The sequence below is a fragment of the Oncorhynchus mykiss genome, chromosome 14, assembly GCF_013265735.2.
Source record: "Oncorhynchus mykiss isolate Arlee chromosome 14, USDA_OmykA_1.1, whole genome shotgun sequence".
NCBI lineage: Eukaryota > Metazoa > Chordata > Actinopteri > Salmoniformes > Salmonidae > Oncorhynchus > Oncorhynchus mykiss.
In genome coordinates this window covers 32,720,814-32,740,829 of record NC_048578.1, presented here as the reverse complement: position 1 = coordinate 32,740,829, position 20,016 = coordinate 32,720,814, and the positions used below count along the sequence as shown (strand labels likewise).

The 20,016-nt window shown below is 41.5% G+C and overlaps 1 protein-coding gene across 1 annotated transcript; it reads left to right on the top strand.

Annotated features, from left to right (window-relative positions):
• The first annotated feature begins 1,466 nt into the window (after positions 1–1,466).
• On the top strand, positions 1,467–8,208 carry LOC110489153. Its single transcript, XM_021561760.2, has 3 exons — positions 1,467–2,144; positions 3,200–3,807; positions 7,349–8,208. Exons 1-3 carry the CDS (start codon positions 1,952–1,954, stop codon positions 7,613–7,615), a joined length of 1,068 nt encoding a protein of 355 aa, XP_021417435.2. The 5' UTR covers positions 1,467–1,951; the 3' UTR covers positions 7,616–8,208.
• Positions 8,209–20,016: the final 11,808 nt, after the last annotated feature.

The window sequence follows — 20,016 nt, the reverse complement described above, 5'->3', positions numbered from 1 at the left end:
TTTTGATACGGTAGACCATTCCATTCTTGTGGGCCGGCCAAGGAGTATTGGTGTCTCTGATGGGTCTTTGGCCTGGTTTGCTAACTACCTCTCTCAAAGAGTGTAGTGTATAAAGTCAGAACATTTGCTGTCTCAACCAGTGCCTGTCACCAAGGGAGTACCCCCAGGCTCGATCCTAGGCCCCACACTCTTCTTACATCACCAACATAGCTCAGGCAGTAGGAAGCTCTCATCCATTTACAGTATATCACAAAAGTGAATATTTGAGTATATCTTTTCATGTGACAACACTGAAGAAATGACACTTTGCTACAATGTAAAGTAGTGAGTGTGCAGCTTGTATAACAGTGTCAAAATAACTCAACACACAGCCATTAATGTCTAAACCGCTGGCAACAAAAGTGAGTACACCCCTAAGTGAAAATGTCAAAATTATATACATACATACCATATAATACATCTCTGTATATCTGTTTCAAGACCCACTGGTTGGTATTTATTTATAAAACCCTCTTAGGCCTCACTCCCTCCTATCTGAGAAATCTACTGCAGCACTCATCCTCCACATACAACACCCGTTCACTCCCTCCTATCTGAGAAATCTACTGCAGCACTCATCCTCCACATACAACACCCGTTCTGCCAGTCACATTCTGTTAAAGGTCCCCAAAGCACACACATACCTGGGTCGCTCCTCTTTTCAGTTCGCTGCAACTAGGGACTGGAACGAGCTGCAACAAACACTCAAACTGGACAGTTTAATCTCAATCTTTTCATTCAAAGACTCAATCATGGACTCTTACTGGCAGTTGTGGCTGCTTTGCGTGATGTATTGTTGTCTCTACATTCTTGCCCTTTGTGCTGTTGTCTGTGCCCAAAGATGTTTGTACCATGTTTTGTGCTGCTATCATGTTATGTTGCTACCATGCTGTGTTGTCATGTGTTGCTGCCTGCTATGTTGTTGTCTTAGGTCTCTGTGTAGTGTCTCTCTTGTCGTGAAGTGTGTTTTGTTCTATATTTATATTTTATTTTTAATCCCAGCTCCCATCTCCGCAGGAGGCCTTTTGCCTTTTGGTAGGCCTTCGTTGTAAATAAGAATTTGTTCTTAACTGACATGCCCAGTTAAATAAAGTTAAAATAAAATCATATGTATTACAGATTGACGCAAATTACATTTCAGTAACTTAACAGTCTCAACCAAGTTCTGCTTACACTTGTTTCATCTTGGGAAGATGTTGGTTAGGCTACATTGCTTATTACCTTTTCAAAAACATGAAATGTTGGATACAACGTATTTAGCATTAGATACGTCATCATTTTTTGTTGTTGAGACTTTTACAATAGAGAGACTATTTTTGTGTAAGCCACACGATGGCGCCCACGGCCAAAGCCATTCGGTGAGGCGGAAGTTGTCATTTGCAAAAAGGAAACGTGAGAGATTTGATCTCTCTTCCGGATAATAGTTTTTTTTTTTACGTGTTTTGTAGGATATAATCAAAGAGCTTCTAAACCCAGACTCGCAACATCGCAAGCAGACAAGACCGTGGTTTGAGAAGTAAAAAGTTATTCCTTAGTAGTTAATTTTCTCGAAATCCAAAGGCATGACCTATATTCGAGCCAAGTAGTTGAACATGTTATTACTCCAAACTCGTGAAAGTGACAAACTGACGCGGTTTCATTTAGTTCCCATTGGAAACGACAGGTTGTGGTCTATCTTGGGTTCGATTGACACAATTATGTGTTTCTGCGCATGAGCATAGCTATCCAACGTCGCCTACAAGTCTTCATACTGTACTGTCTTTGATATAATATGTATCTCTATATCTATTACTGGTACATAACCATTATACCATAGAATAAGAAGCTCACTTGCTACATTTTGACTACGTGAAATGTAACGTTATAGGCGGAACAGAATAATACCAACTTGTCGACTTTCATTCCGGTCAAAATGTCTAAACTACAGTTGCTGAACGTGTATGTTACTGAACGACTAACAGCGGCTGTTGCAGAGATATCCGTGGCGGTCGACAGAACAGTAGTAGAGTTGTATGAAGAAATCTCCCGTTCTAAGGAGGAGAATAACCGTCTGCGGAGGCTGTTGGATTTGGTTTTCAACCCGGAGATAAAGTTACACAAAGCAGGTTTGTATTGACTAGCTACTGTATTTGCCAGAATAGATTCCGACCATCGACCCTACACTTCGTTTACAGCTGCATTGGGGTCGGACCCCATTCATAGTCATAGATGCTAACTGCTGCTGCAGCCCAATTGATGATAGTATCTTCTGGTCAGGGGACTTCTGTTAATAATACGAGCCCCTACTCTCGTTCTTTCATTAAAACGCATCGCTTGGGGTAAGGTTTTGGAAACATAAGGAACGTATTCTTCATATCAACAATAGACTATTTCCAAAATGACTGTACACAGTAGGATTGGGGTTAGTGTTCCCACGGCCATATCTCCATGTTTACAGCTCTTTTTAAAATGGTATCTTTACAGAAGACAAATGGAAGACATTCTCGGTCACCTGTGCCAATTAGCTATCTAGCGTGGGCCGAACACCTGTGTGTATTAGAGGTCTACCTCTAGTGTGTATCCATAACTGGGGAGGAAGTGTAGTTCGACAACTGGGGGCACACACAGCACTGTGCAGTAAGTGTATAATTATTTATTTGAAAGATTATTTATTGCAGATCGGGGTTATAAGCATATGTTTCGAATGAAGGATTCAACTTACTTGGACATTCGTTAGTCATGGGGGAAAAAGGAGATAGTTAGTTACATATAAGGATATTTTTTAGATTATATATCCCATCGTTTTGAAAATATAGCATATGTTTTGCTCATTCACCAAAACTCCATATCCTTTTCTCCATTTTCTTTTTAAAAGGGGAGCCAATTCGTTTTCAGCACAATTATTTCCATGACTGATCAAAATGTGTTTTCTCTCTCTTGTCCCTCAGGAAGCTGATCAGACCCCAGTGCAGCTGTATAGCACGTGTAGGAACCTATTCAGGCTACCTCTGTATTAGCTCAACTTACATGAATCAAACTGATATCAAGTTAATACAAGAATTGAGCTTCAATTGTAATATTGACTCTATAAAAATGTTTTAATCAATAACATGGAAGTGATCAAATAGCTCAGTAGCATTTTTAACATTGAATTCTAAGTAGCTTTATACTTCTCCATCAGATGCCCAGCAGCTCACTCTCCCCATATCTGAAGAGGAGGTTCTCCCTGAACAGCAGCACTGTGAGCAGGAGTGGAGCCCCAGTCTGATTCAGGAGGACCCAGTGCCCACACAGATTAAAGAAGAACAGGAGGAACAACAGACCAGTCAAGAGGAAGATCAGCTTCAAGGGCTCTTTGATACCAAAGACTCCATATTCACTTCTCCCTGTGTGGAAAGTGACTGTGATCAGGAGAACCCATCTCAGCCCTCACATCTTCACCAAACCCAAACTGTTGAGGACAGAGAGAGGGACCCTCTACTCAACAACACATCTATAGAGATCAAACTAGAACCTGATGTAGAGGACTACAGAGTATCAGAACCAGCCAGTGACTCTCAGCCCCTCTCTGCAGTAACTCCAGACTGTTCAGCAGCTCAGAGTGAAAACATGGAAAGTGAGGATGAGGTGGAGAGTGGAGGACAACAATCAGGGTCTAAGACACTCCAATCAAAGAGAAAACAGATTGAGAATGGAGAAAGCTCTCATACCAGTGCTGGAGGCAGGACGGCCACTATGTTGCCCCGTTTGACATCTAGTCAAACGTATTCTGCTCCTTATTGTTGTAAGGTGTGTGAAATATTTCTTTAATTTGCAAAAAACACACACAGAGCATAAAGAATGCCAGTGTGGTCTGTGTGGAAAAAAACCTATATATTCTACAGAAAGTATGACAGGTCTCCTACAAACTCATACTGAAGAAAACATTTCTTGTCATGATTGTGGCAAATGTTTCTCTAAAGAATAGGGATCACACAATACATAGGAGTCACACAGGAGACAAACCATATGGGTGCAATCAATGTAATAGACATACTACACACAGAACGTACATCTTAACCTGTTAACGCCTGGTGTGACATGTCACTTTGTCTTTAAACACCTGGGGCCTCATTTATCAGTGTGTACGCACAAAACATTCTCTAAACCTAGCATGTCACGTTGTCTTTAAACACCTGGGGCCTCATTTATCAGTGTGTACGCACAAAACAGTCTCTAAACCTAGCATGTCACGTTGTCTTTAAACACCTGGGGCCTCATTTATCAGTGTGTACGCACAAAACATTCTCTAAACCTAGCATGCGCACGTTTTCCCGCAAAGATTGGCATTCATCAGTTTTGAACCTGATAGGAAAGTGTGCGTATCTCCGCCCATTCATATACACAACTCCTAGTGGTTGATCAACTGTATTGCAAGCAAATGTCATTTTGGTGGAATTGGTTTGATGGAAATTATAATAATGGCTAATATAAAGACAATGTAATCCTAATGATAAAACTGATGCATTTGCCGTTGGTATGTCATACGTATATTCATTTTACTTTTACTATTTAAAGTCCTAAATCATAATCATATTACAGGACATGTCTATTATTATATAGGACTAAATCATAATCATATTACAGGACATGTCTATTATTATATAGGACTAAATCATAATCACATTACAGGACATGTCTATTATTATATAGGACTAAATCATAATCATATTACAGGACATGTCTATTATTATATAGGACTAAATCATAATCACATTACAGGACATGTCTATTATTATATAGGACTAAATCATAATCACATTACAGGACATGTCTATTATTATATAGGACTAAATCATAATCACATTACAGGACATGTCTATTATTATATAGGACTAAATCGTAATCACATTACAGGACATGTCTATTATTATATAGGACTAAATCATAATCATATTACAGGACATGTCTATTATTATATAGGACTAAATCGTAATCATATTACAGGACATGTCTATTATTATATAGGACTAAATCATAATCATATTACAGGACATGTCTATTATTATATAGGACTAAATCATGATCACATTACAGGACATGTCTATTATTATATAGGACTAAATCATAATCACATTACAGGACATGTCTATTATTATATAGGACTAAATCATAATCACATTACAGGACATGTCTATTATTATATAGGACTAAATCGTAATCATATTACAGGACATGTCTATTATTATATAGGACTAAATCATAATCATATTACAGGACATGTCTGTTATTATATAGGACTAAATCATAATCATATTACAGGACATGTCTGTTATTATATAGGACTAAATCATAATCATATTACAGGACATGTCTGTTATTATATAGGACTAAATCATAATCACATTACAGGACATGTCTATTATCATATAGGACTAAATCATAATCACATTACAGGACATGTCTATTATCATATAGGACTAAACTGTAATCACATTACAGGACATGATCAGATACTTCAGTTGTAAGTGGCTCTGTTGCGCTCACATTTTACAGTTGATGGACAACTGTTTCACTGTTACAAACGTAGACTTCTCTTTTTTAACAAGAGCCTTTAAAGGAATCAAATGTCTCCAGTGCTGCTGCTGATGGGCTTATTGGTTGTCTGGCTACATATATTACACAGGCTGTGACCTATTTCTTGGTCGACTCATATCAACATCTCTGTGCATTAGTGGTGGGGTTGGCTAAATAACTACAACAGAACAGTGATAAAAGAAATGAAAAATGCCCAGAGCTCGTGGCTGATTGGTACCGGAGCAAAATTGAAATGGGCAGGCGTTAATTAATTTTTTTATCCACTCCACGCTCCAGCCAAATTACGCTCCACTCCAGCTCCACTTCCATCCTCTGGTGTGGACCATGTTAAGTCCTTAGTGATGTGGACACCGCCCCACTACAGCCCCGTCGATGTGGATGGGGGCGTGCTCTCCCCTCTTTCTCCTATAGCCCACGATCAGCTCCTTGGTCTTACTGACGTTGAAGGAGAGGTTGTTATCCTGGCACCACACTGCCAAGTCTCTGACCTGCTCCCTGTCGGCTGCCTCGTCCATGACCAGGCCGACCACCTTCATGTTTTCAGCAAACTTAATGATGGTGTTGGAGTTGTACGTGACCACACAGTCGTGAGTGAACAGGGAGTAGAGGAGGGGACTAAGCACACACTCTTGAGGGGCCCCTATGTTGAGTGTCAGCGTGGCAGAGGTGTTGTTGCCTACCCTGTCCAATCATATCCAGGTGGAGGAGGGCAGTGTAAAGTGCAGTAGAGACTGTGTCATCTGTGGATCTGTTGGGGCGGTATGCAAATTGAAGTGGGTCATTTAATAGCCAACAATGCTCGAAAGTAAATAGACCCGTAGCCTATTTAAAATATTTGACAATATGGATATGCTACAGCATTGTTGTGCGATAGGAACGTGACATCATAGCCTTTCATCTCAGAGCCTATACCAAGGCAAGAGATAGAAACACAATCATGTATTGATAAGTTAAATATTGAACAACAATTTGTCTTTTTCATAAAAGTGTGGGCTGTAGCATTTATTTTTAAATTGTTCGAATAGACAATTAATCTTGCAGAATGCGCGGCCAGTGATTGACTACGGCTATAGGCAGCATGCATTTTTTAGATGAAAAAAACCCTACAGAAATGTGATCAAATTTGCCATTTGTGCTTTCTATTAGAAATTGTCATGGCCCAGTTCCAACATCTCTATATCATACAGCAAATTAGTTTGGCTCTGATTTATCAATGACAACATGCGTATATGTTGCATGCAACAGTTTGATAAATCCCAATAATTTGTCTCGCAATGCATTCTCAGACTGGTTGAACAATAACCATCGCAAAAGTAGTGTGTGTGTGTGTGTGTGTGTGTGTCTGTGTGTGTGTGTGTGTGTGTGTGTGTGTGTCTGTGTGTGTGTGTGTGTGTGTGTGTGTGTGTGTGTCTGTGTGTGTGTGTGTGTGTGTGTGTGTCTGTGTGTGTGTCTGTGTGTCTGTGTGTCTGTGTGTCTGTGTGTGTGTGTGTGTGTGTGTGTGTGTGTGTGTGTGTGTGTGTGTGTCTGTGTGTGTGTGTGTGTGCGTGTGCGTGCGCGTGCGTGTGCGTGTGCACTCTGGCTGTCTGTATTTCATACGTGTTCATCTTTTTTTCAGCATCCCACCCAAGAAACGTTCAACTGTTTAAGATGCTTTTGCATTCATCACTATGACGACAGTGATTAACGGCTAATAATAATAGTAACTCATTACGATAGTGATAATAATGATGATATTGTATGATTATTTGGTTAGGTTGCCACAGGCCTGAACCAAGCTAATACAAGAGGACGTCCAGCTGCTGACGCCGTACACCCTCCAAAGCCACCCAAAGTGGTCCGTACTGGAGTTACTGATGATGTCCGCACGGATCAAATTGAACACTGGCCAGTGAAGTGTGAGACCCGGGGTCGCTGCAAAGTCTGCCAGAAAAATGTAACGAATACCCTCTGTCAGAAATGTGACGTAAGACTGTGTTTCACTTTTGAGAGGAATTGCTACAAGTTGTACCACATGCCTTAGTGCAAGATGTTTACGATGCAGAAATAATTACACACTGACACGATGAACAACTTGTTCAATATATATGATGCTTCTTTTGGAACGTGGATTTCAGAAGTGATGAGTCAGGCTTCATGATGAACGTTTATATTTCGATGGTTTTATGCCATTGTATTGCTATTGTTGTATTTAAACGCAATGTTACACATTGATACACACACACTCTCTCTCCTGTCTTTATCAGAGTTGAATATGTTATGAATTATTATTGAGATTTTGTGTATTTATGAAGATTTTGCCATTTCTTTTGCAATTCAGGACTTAACTCAGGGTTATACTTGGTTCACATTGAAATAGAGCTGTAAGAGTTGATAAACTGAGTGGTTTCTGTGTTTTGTATTTAAAAGAGACATATGTTACAGTATATGTAATATGTTATTTGGGTCTCCTAATCACAGCTTCATGTTCATGCAAGGACAACTGGGTCTGGGTATCTAAGGGTTAAATATCATATGAGAACTCATACAAGGGAGAAATCATTTAGGTGTCAACAATGTGGAAAATCAAATCAAACTTTTTGTCACATGCACCGAATACAACAAGTGTAGACTTTACTGTGAAATTCTTATTTACAAGCCCTTAACCAACAGTGTAGACTTTACTGTGAAATTCTTATTTACAAGCCCTTAACCAACAGTGCAGTTCAATAATAGTTATGAACATATTTACCAAGTAGGCGAAAGTAAAATGTAATAATAAAAAGTAACACAATAAGAATAACAATAACGAGGCTCTATACAGGGGACACTGGTACCGAGTCAGTGTGGAGGATATATACAGGGGGCACTGGTACCGAGTCAGAGTGCAGGATATATACAGGGGGCACCGGTACCAAGTCAGTGTGGAGGATATATACAGGGTGCACCGGTACCGAGTCAGTGTGGAGGATATATACAGGGGACACTGGTACCGAGTCAGTGTGGAGGATATATACAGGGGGCACCGGTACCGAGTCAGTGTGGAGGATATATACAGGGGACACTGGTACCGAGTCAGTGTGGAGGATATATACAGGGTGCACCGGTACCGAGTCAGTGTGGAGGATATATACAGGGGTACTGGTACCGAGTCAGTGTGGAGGATATATACAGGGGGCACCGGTACCGAGTCAGTGTGGAGGATATATACAGGGGGCACCGGTACCAAGTCAGTGTGGAGGATATATACAGGGGTACTGGTACCGAGTCAGTGTGGAGGATATATACAGGGGGCACCGGTACCGAGTCAGTGTGGAGGATATATACAGGGGGCACCGGTACCAAGTCAGTGTGGAGGATATATACAGGGTGCACCGGTACCGAGTCAGTGTGGAGGATATATACAGGGGGCACCGGTACCGAGTCAGTGTGGAGGATATATACAGGGGACACCGGTACCGAGTCAGTGTGGAGGATATATACAGGGTGCACCGGTACCGAGTCAGTGTGGAGGATATATACAGGGGACACCGGTACCAAGTCAGTGTGCGGGGGTACAGGTTAGTTGAGGTAATTTGTACATGTAGGTGGGGGTGAAGTGACTAAGCAAAGATAATAAACAGAGAGTAGCAGCAATGTACAAAAGAGGGGGGGGGGGGTAAATGTAAATTGTCCGGTAGCGATTGAATTGTTCAGCAGTCTTATGGCTTGGGGGTAGAAGCTGATGAGGAGCCTTTTGGTCCTAGACTTGGCGATCCGGTACCGCTTGCCGTGCGGTAGCAGAGAAAACAGTCTATAGCTTGGATGACTGGAGTCTATGACAATTTATGGGCTTTCCTCTGACACCGCCTAAGCGAAGGTATATACTGAACAAAAATATGAATGCAACATGCAAAGTGTTGGTTCCCTGCTTCATGAGCTGAAATAAAATATCCCAGGAATGTTCCAGAAGCACAAAAAGCTTATACCTCTCAAATGTTGTGCACCAATTTGTTAAGATCCCTGTTAGTGAACATTTCTCCTTTGCCAAGATAATCCATCCACCTGACAGGTGTGGCATATCAAGAAGCTGATTAAACAGCATGATCATTACACAGGTGCAACTTGTGCTATGGACAGTAAAGGCCACTCTAATCTTAATTTTCAAGGTAATGGGTGATTTAAACTTAGACCGCAAGAGACGTCAGGAACTTGGCACCTTACCACTGTGAGCTAACCGACCAGAGCTGCATTTGTTAAGTGTTATTATCAGAGTGCCAGTGGACTGCTGCTTTAGTGAGAGTGTTTCTTGTGAGGTTTTCTGTCCTCAGATACAGAGAGCTGTGAAAGCCTGTCTGCAAATGAAGAGGTCCCAATGAGGAGCAGTGGTTCTCAGTCCTGGGGACTCAGAGGGGCACATTTAGATTTTTGCCTCAGCACTGCACAGCTGATTCAAATGATCAACTCCTCATCAATCTTCAAGTGGTATTTATGTATTCATTTGTGATGCTATCCTTGTTATGATCCTGCTGTTGTCACATGCTACACATGAACATGTGTGTGCACATGCATCTATCTATCCAATGTTATCATGATTTGATATGAGATATTATACTTTTGTAATCCACAATGACCTGGTGATGTGAAAGTATAATAATGACATTATCTTCCAAATTCCTACAGATACCTTGTAACTGAAGATTCCTTCAAAACGATGTCCTACAGTTACCATGTAGGGCACTGCACAGTTGGGTGACCAGGGCCATCTGGGACTGCCTCCTGGAGGAATTCAGGTGTGTGAAGGCTACCTGTGTCATGCATAACTTCATGAGGATGGACATGAGGACCAGGAGGGGATCTGCAGCTCGCAGCCGTGTGCCAGAGGAGAAGTCTGCTGCTCTGCAGGATGTTTCAAGCATGGGGACCAACAACGCAGAACGGGAGCTCTTCACCTCCTACTTCTTCGAAGAGGGTGCTGTTCCCTGGCAACACCATAGACTACACTATGCACAACCAAAGGCTATTTTAAGAGACATCCACATTGCAATAAGAGTATTCTTCCATTTACGCTATTGTCAACTACAGTTATTCAATTCCCAGTTTCTCTCCCTTTGATTTCTACTTCTCAGGTGAGGATGCTGTTTAGGTAAGGGTGTGATGTCTGTACAAAACCAAAACAGGCTATTTTAAATCACCCATGTTGAAAAAAAGTAAAACAATTAGACACCCTATAACCCACACACTCATGTATCAATCTGATTGATGGATTGTGTTGTGCAGTAAGCAGGCTCAAGTGTATAACTGTGGTTCCTTCCACCTTCAAAGAATAGGCAAGAGGACCAACTATGGAGAACAGTAAGACACTTCATTATTTATATAACTACGCTATATTGTTTGTCCTCGTGTGTCTGTGCATGTTTTTCAGTATAAAGTACTCTGCAGCCACTTAGTGTGGACACCAGGTGAGGCCACACACACATATTCCTGTTGAACACTGTCTCTTTAACTACCTTATTTTCTCAATAACAGTCTCTCTCCTTCACTTCATCCCTCTCCCCTCTTCTCCCTAAATCCTCTAGGGTTATATCAGCTGTGTTGGTGAACCCCTCTCTCTTCTGAACTGGCTACATAGAGGGCACAGCATGATCAGAGGTGAGAGGTCACTTGGTCGGGTCAACAGGAAGTATTATTAAAGAGACGCTTTACATTGAAATATAGATAGAGATGCAGTCGTCCCAGAGTTAATGATCCAAGGTCAGTTTTGCATTTCACCTCCTGATGATTATGATGCCTGACAGTGTTAGAATAAAGACAAAACACAAGGCTTAAACATGCTCTCTCTTTCTCCATCTGTCTGCAGGTATGTTTTGATGTGAGAGAGGATGCCAACCCCCAGTCCCATCATCGCCACCTCACCCGCTCTAGTGGTTAGAGTGTTGGGCCAGTAACAGAAAGGTTGCTGGATCGAATCCCCGAGATGACAAGGTAAAAATCTGTCGTTCTGCCCGAGCAAAGCAGTTAACCCACTGTTCCCTGGGCACCGAAGACTTGGATGTCGATTAAGGCAGGCCCCCGGCACCTCTCTGACTTAGAGGGGTTGGGTTAAATGCGGAAGACACATTTCAGTTAAATGCATTCAGTTGTACAACTGACCACCTTTCCCTTCTTAAGATAACCTTTGGGCTGACTGGGAGCCCAAGGCTGGTTAGGAGACACCACTAGAGACACTTATGTAATTGTGATGAACTGTTAGGTTCTAATTCTCAGAGTAAAAACTCAGACACTATGAAAGCTTAAACCGAGTTTATTCTTCCCAGAGAGATCAATACAGCTGCATTAGACAAAGACATTGTTCACACAAGCACTGATATTTAACCCTTTCTCCTAGGCTGAGTCTCCTTCTACACATCTGAACAAACATTGCATCTTTACTGCAATGCCTGCCACGTGTGATCGCTTTCCCTGCACTCAGCACATTCCAAGCTTAATTCACCACACTACATACCTTCTTCCTACAGATAACCATTAACTTCTGGTGTAGACCCTCTAAACCAAAGCACTCAATATTCCAATAGGAGACCTGATAATTAACCCTGTCCCAACTTTTGGTGTTAGTACCCAGAATCCATCAGAACTAAAGAGAATATTAGGGTAGCACTGCGATTCATTAATCATAGGCTGTCTTCCCTGCTTCTCTGTTCTTACCTCTTTCTCTTTCTGTCTTTTACACCTCTCGCCATGTCTCTGTTTTTATCATTCACAACGGATGTGCGGTGAAGTACAGATTGAACTGGTATTTACAGTATTACAATTATAATATTTCTAATGCATGTATTATGTATTTATAACACTTGGATAATGAACTTCTTTCAATAAAGTGTTTCACATTATCTACTGGTTGAAATTAAGTCTCTCATTTGGTGAAATACTGCACCTATCCCGTGTTGATCAGATCAATGCAGCTAAAGGAAATTAGATATTGAGATGAACCTGTTTTAGAGTATTTACATGATGCATAGGAAGTGTAGTGTGCTGTTTTCAAATTATATTTCTGCATATATTAATTACAAATCAGCCTTTAACTAGTAAAGTAATGTTTCTTATCTAATGCATAGTTACAATGTGTAACCATTGATGTCCCAGGACCAAGAGTGGTAAACACTGTTGAAGTGTATAATTGTAATACATACATGTAGACACAGCATCATTCAAAGACTGGAATTTGATACTCCTGGTATTGGATAAGACTGACAAATAATCCCAGACATTCATACCTGAACTGCGCCTCTATTTGCCAAGGTACAGTGCCTTGCGAAAGTATTCGGCCCCCTTGAACTTTGCGACCTTTTGCCACATTTCAGGCTTCAAACATAAAGATATAAAACTGTATTTTTTTTGTGAAGAATCAACAACAAGTGGGACACAATCATGAAGTGACATTTATTGGATATTTCAAACTTTTTTAACAAATCAAAAACTGAAAAATTGGGCGTGCAAAATTATTCAGCCCCCTTAAGTTAATACTTTGTAGCGCCACCTTTTGCTGCGATTACAGCTGTAAGTCGCTTGGGGTATGTCTCTATCAGTTTTGCACATCGAGAGACTGAAATGAACTACAAAAATCTCTGAAACTGGAAACACTTATCTCCCTCACTAGCTTTAAGCACCAACTGTCAGAGCAGCTCACAGATTACTGCACCTGTACATAGCCCACCTATAATTTAGCCCAAACAACTACCTCTTTCCCTACTGTATTCATTTATTTTGCTCCTTTGCACCCCATTATTTTTATTTATAGTTTGCACTTTGCACATTCTTCCATTGCAAATCTACCATTCCAGTGTTTTACTTGCTATATTGTATTTACTTTGCCACCATGGCCTTTTCTTGCCTTTACCTCCCTTATCTCAGCTCATTTGCTCACATCGTATTTAGACTTGTTTATACTGTATTATTGACTGTATGTTTGTTTTACTCCATGTGTAACTCTGTGTCGTTGTATGTGTCGAACTGCTTTGCTTTATCTTGGCCAGGTCGCAATTGTAAATGAGAACTTGTTCTCAACTTGCCTACCTGGTTAAATAAAGGTGAAAAAAAAATAAAATAAATAAAAATAAAAAATTGGTTATACCCACGTGGGTGACTGAAAGACGAACAAGGTCAGTGGTAATGGCAGTAATGCACCTAATTTTATGAAAGTTGACAATCACAATATAAATTCAAGAGAAGAAAAAGCCTGGAAGAGAGATTACTAGAAACGATTCAGTTGACTGTTTTATGTGTGGATTAATTATATCCCAGGACAAGCTAGCTAGCTAAATTGCCATAAATGTTTAATGCTTTTAGACCTGTACAGAAATTAATATAATTGGTTCAGAATTTGTTTTGATATTTTAACCTGCGTGTCGTGATCACGTTTGGTGCGTGGGGACAAAATAAATTAATGCACGATGGCGCACGCGCACAGCAGGTTTGGGTTCCGTGTAAAAGCCACCCATCTCTTTAAGAATTCACATGAGGTCATGTACTAAAGATTAAAAGTAGAAGCCTACAATAAGGAAAAATTACAGGTAAACAAAGAGCCCATATAAAAAATATATATATATTTTATAAATATTAGGTGACACCTTACCCAGACACACTTGTCTAAATTGATGGGTCATGTGAAAGCAATGCTGTAATCACCAGCCACATCTTACCAAGTGTATGGGTCTCTACCGAAGGTGCAAACGCTACAGCAAAATGGTTACTCGCATAGTAGCAATATCAAAAATAGACAACTATTTATAACAAAAACTTGGTGTGGCCTTTGATCAGGAAGTGAAGGTCCAGACTGTGGTGGCGCTTGTGCCGGGTCCACCAGGCACAATACCAGAGCACAAACTTGTTCTTGTTTTGGCCACTGCAGTTATCACACTTCAGGTCCCCACGTGTTTCCCCATCTCTGTAGTTGGTGAAGAAATGGTGCATGTAGTTGATGACTGAGCTGCTGCCTTCGCTGGATGACTTGCCTTCATTAATCAAGTAGTTGACTTGTGTTCCTTCACAGCAGACATCAAACAAGCCACACTTTTGAGTTAAAAAGTAGATGGGACCTGGCTGCATAGGGTCAGAAGGATAGTGCACCTGCAAACGACTAACATTAAGAAATTCAAATGAATTGTCTCACCTCTGTCAGTCTGTCTTTACACAGCTCAGTGAAAGGCATTTGCCTGTGTCTGTCATGAAAATATTCAGTCAATAATATTTCTCAAATAACGGAGGCTGTGAGTTCAAATATACTTTTATTGCAATATAATAAAAGCTGAGCTGGTTCATGAAAACAACTAACTTTCCAGCCTTGCCACACACTCGTTATACAGGTTACATCCTTAAGTCACACACAGTAACTCCTCTTAATGACTAATCTCCTCTGGCATTTAGCCACCGTTGTCTTTTTGCCTTGGACTAATCAGAGTTTGGTTTCACATTAGGGCATGGAAACTTAAGAGCCATAGTAATGGTTAACAAATAAACAGTCATGTCCACTCCCCAGACAGGCGCACATCTAATGGTGTCTAATCAAATCAAAGTTTATTTGTCACGTGCGCCGAATACAACACATTACAGTGAAATGCTTACCTACAGGCTCTAACCAATGGTGCGGAAAAAATCAAATAAAAGGCGTGTGTAGGTAAGTAAAGAAATAAAACAACAGTAAAAAGACATTTGAAAAAAAGAGTAGCAAGGCTATATACAGTAAGGCTTATTGAGGTAGTATGTACATTAATGTATAGTTAAAGTGACTATGCATATAAGATAAACAGAGTAGCAGCAGTGTAAAAGAGTAACCATTTGATTACCTGTTCAGGAGTCTTATGGCTCGGGGGTAAAAACTGTTGAGAAGCCTTTTTGTCCAAGACTTGGCACTCCGGTACCGCTTGCCATGCGGTAGTAGAGAGAACAGTTTATGGCTGGGGTCTTTGACAATTTTCAGTGCCTTCCTCTGACACCGCCTGGTGTAGTGGTCCTGGATGACAGGCAGCTTTGCCCCAGTGATGTACTGGGCCGTACGCACTACCATCTGAAGTGCCTTGCGGTCGCAGGCCGAGCAATTGCCATACCAGGCAGTGATGCAGACCCGCAGAAATGAGCACACATGTTCTGGAAAAATCCCATTTCTTCCCATATGTAGTTTGTATATATCCCATCTATGTCCTTAATCAGTATAAAGGATGGCATGTTGCTGACTTGTTGAGCGAAGTCAAAGCTGTAATGTATCCTGATGTCTCTGGAGGCCCTACTGAACCAGCAAGGAAAAACAACTACAGGTCTTGACAGGTGGTCTTGCAGTCAGCAACCATCTCCTGGTAGATAGACCGCTCACTCTGAACAAGCAGGTGATGCTGCTCTTGCTTCCTCAGCTTGGTGGAATCGATGACAGCACATCAAAATGTTATTATGCTTCACGTAAGTGTTGTCATCGATTCCTTGTAGAGACGCCACACCGCTGCTGTTGTCACGTGATGGCAGCAGTTTCCACCAAAGTGTTTGTGTCCTGGTAATACTATTGCATTATCCTCTGCGTAGTTGTTGTTGAAGTTTAAAACTCACTGCAAGTCCTCATGCTTCAGGTGTAACCTGTGCTTGCTTGGGCCAGCTCTCTTTGGTCTGATGCCTCCCATCAAATTCTCCTTGTATGACTGGTGGAGGAGAGTCTGTTGTTCTACTGATGCTGAAAGACAAATTCCAGATAGCCGTAATCACCATCAGACACAGCCTGGCTAACTTGATGGGTCATGTAATCATCTGGCGAAGTGGAGTCTTGTTTAGCTATGTAGCTAGCTAGCTAAACAATGAACCATAATCCCAATCCATAGAGCACTAGCAATACAAACCGGTTGTCATAGCTAGCTAAAGTTAACAAAATAGGTTTGATGTTAGCTAGCTAACATTAAGGCGTAAGTAACATCGTTGTGTGGTAGATGGGATACTCTGCCTGTTCCTTCCTAACCTACGTTTGCAGCTGCGGTTGCTAACTCAACGGCTAGGTGATATCACTTCTGTAGTGAATAAGAGTTCAAAGTTCATACCATTTGCAACCAAAGCTCACGCTGATGTTGGCTTCGTTCTGTAGTTATTAACTGAACCATTCTGACATAGGATGACACACTGACACACCCTCCTTATCCTCGGAACAGCTTGCTGGGGGGTGTCTTGCTAATTGCCTATAATTAAGAAGTTATATAAGTTATATTGTCGTCAAGGCTTTATATAGGAAGGGAGAGGAGGGTTAAAAAATATATAAAAAAATGTATAGCCCTTGTCCCTTCACAGGGGAGGGCCACTGATTGAGCAGCCCTATCTTATGAAAACACAAATGTCACATTTTAGAAGCTAAAATCACATTTCTTCCCATCACAAATCCTTTCATATTCTAACATGTGAATCCGATAACTCTGTGTAGACTTTCCACTGTAGCGTTTGTCATCTTATCATTGATGAGAATGTCTCCGATGACAACCGAACTGACATCATATTCATTAAGTACCACTGCATATGTTCAATTGTTCGGATTACCAGAATATACACTGCTCAAAAAAAATAAACGGAACACTTAAACAACACAATGTAACTAGTCGGTCACACTTCTGTGAAATCAAACTGTCCACTTAGGAAGCAACACTGATTGACAATACATTTCACATGCTGTTGTGCAAATGGAATAGACAACAGGTGGAAATTATAGGCAATTAGCAAGACACCCCCAATAAAGGAGTGGTTCTGCAGGTGGGGACCACAGACCACTTCTCAGTTCCTATGCTTCCTGGCTGATGTTTTGGTCACTTTTGAATGCTGGTGGTGCTTTCACTCTAGTGGTAGCATGAGACGGAGTCTACAACCCACACAAGTGGCTCAGGTAGTGCAGCTACCTGAGCCACGAGCTACGAGCTGTGGCAAGAAGGTTTGCTGTGTCTGTCAGCGTAGTGTCCAGAGCATACCAGGAGACAAGCCAGTACATCAGGAGACGTGGAGGAGGCCGTAGGAGGGCAACAACCCAGCAGCAGGACCGCTACCTCCGCCTTTGTGTAAGGAGGAGCAGGAGGAGCACTGCCAGAGCCCTGCAAAATGACCTCCAGCAGGCCACAAATGTGCATGTGTCTGCTCAAATGGTCAGAAACCGACTCCATGAGGGCCCGACGTCCACAGGTGGGGGTTGTGCTTACAGCCCAACACCGTGCAGGATGTTTGGCATTTGCCAGAGAACACAAAGATTGGCAAATTCGCCACTGGCGCCCTGTGCTCTTCACAGATGAAAGCAGGTTCACACTGAGCACGTGACAGAGTCTGGAGACGCCGTGGAGAACGTTCTGCTGCCTGCAACATCCTCCAGCATGACCGGTTTGGCGGTGGGTCAGTCATGGTGTGGGGTGGCATTTCTTTGGGGGGTCGCACAGCACTCCATGTGCTCGCCAGAGGTAACCTGACTGCCATTAGGTACCGAGATGAGATCCTCAGACCCCTTGTGAGACCATATGCTGGTGCGGTTGGCCCTGGGTTCCTCCTAATGCAAGACTATGCTAGACCTCATGTGGCTGGAGTGTGTCAAGAGGAAGGCATTGATGCTATGGACTGGCCCGTCCGTTCCCCAGACCTGAATCCAATTGAGCACATCTGAGACATCATGTCTCGCTCCATCCACCAACGCTACGTTGCACCACAGACTGTCCAGAAGTTGGAGGATGCTTTAGTCCAGGTCTGGCAGGAGATCCCTCAGGAGACCATCCGCCACCTCATCAGGAGCATGCCCAGGCGTTGTAGGGAGGTCATACGGGCACGTGGAGGCCACACACTGCTGAGCCTCATTTTGACTTGTTTTAAGGACATTACATCAAAGTTGGCTCGGCCTGTAGTGTGGTTTTCCACTTTAATTTTGAGTGTGACTCCAAATCCAGACCTCCATGGGTTGATAAATTTGATTTCCATTGATAATTTTTGTGTGATTTTGTTGTCAGCACATTCAACTATGTAAAGAAAAAAGTATTTAATAAGAATATTTAATTCATTCAAATCTAGGATGTGTTATTTTAGTGTTCCCTTTATTTTTTTGAGCAGTGCAGTTCATTTCCCCCCACCTACAGATGTTCCCAGAATCTCTGTTAAACAAGGGTTTTGTAAATGTAACCGCAGTAGGGTAGAGTGAGGAAAAAGGGGGGGAAGAGGTATTTATGACTGTCATAAACATACCCCCCCAGGCCAACGTCATGACAGTAGACTGCAACCCCTTTTCATTAACTTCTTGTAACTACCCATCCCGGATCCGGGAGCGTTGTCATCAACTACAGTAATTAGCATAACGCAACGGACAAAAACCGGACAAAAAATATTTTCTAGAAAATATTAATATTCATGTTATATAGTGAAACACAGCTTAGCCTTTTGTTAATCACCCTGTCATCTCAGATTTTGAAATAATGCTTTACAGCCAAAGCAAGACAAGCATTTGTGTAAGTTTATCGATTGCCTAGCATAGCATTATGCCTAGCTAGCAGCAGGCAACCTGGTCACAAATCAGAAAAGCAATCAAATGAAATCGTTTACCTTTGCGCTTCGGATGTTTTCACTCACGAGACTCCCAGTTAGATAGCAAATGTTATTTTTTTGAAAAAAAAAAAAGAATTTTTGTAGCCGAAATAACTCCTTTAGTTCTTCACGTTTGGCTGAGAATTAGACCGGAAATTGCGGTCACGACAACGCAGAAAAATATTCCAAATTAGCTCCATAATATCGACAGAAACATGGCAAACGTTGTTTATAATCAATCCTCAAGGTGTTTTTTAAATATCTATTCGATAATATATCCACCGGGACAGCTGTTTTTCATTAAGACCGGGAGGAAAAATAGCTACCTCTATTACACCCTCAGCCGGACACTTAGCAATGTAGTTGCTTACGCTCATTCTTCAACATAAAGGCGTGAAACTACGTCAAAATGCTGTAGAAACCTTGGGGAATACGTAGAAAAAGGAATCTGGTTGATAGCCCATTCACTACTCAATAGGGACGCATCGGAACTCAGAGCTTTCAAAACATGAGTCACTTCCTGATTGGATTTTTCTCGGGCTTTCGCCTGCAATATCAGTTCTGTTAGACTCAGACAATATTTTTACAGTTTTGGAAACTTTAGAGTGTTTTCTATCCTAAGCTGTCAATTATATGCATATTCTAGCATCTTGTCCTGACAAAATATCCCATTTACTCTGGAACATTATTTTTCCAAAAATTAAAATAGTGCCCCCTAGATTCAACAGGTTTTAAACAAGACGTCCTGTGTCGTTTGCGTTCAGTTTGTGCAGCGTGCTTGACCCGTTGTCAAGTCACTCTGGTTGAGAGCAGTTCAACTTGGCTGACGTTATATCTTTAGAAAAAACATCAGTAGAAAGGATTATCTGCACAACAAGCAGCTCATTTTATAGACTGATGCTA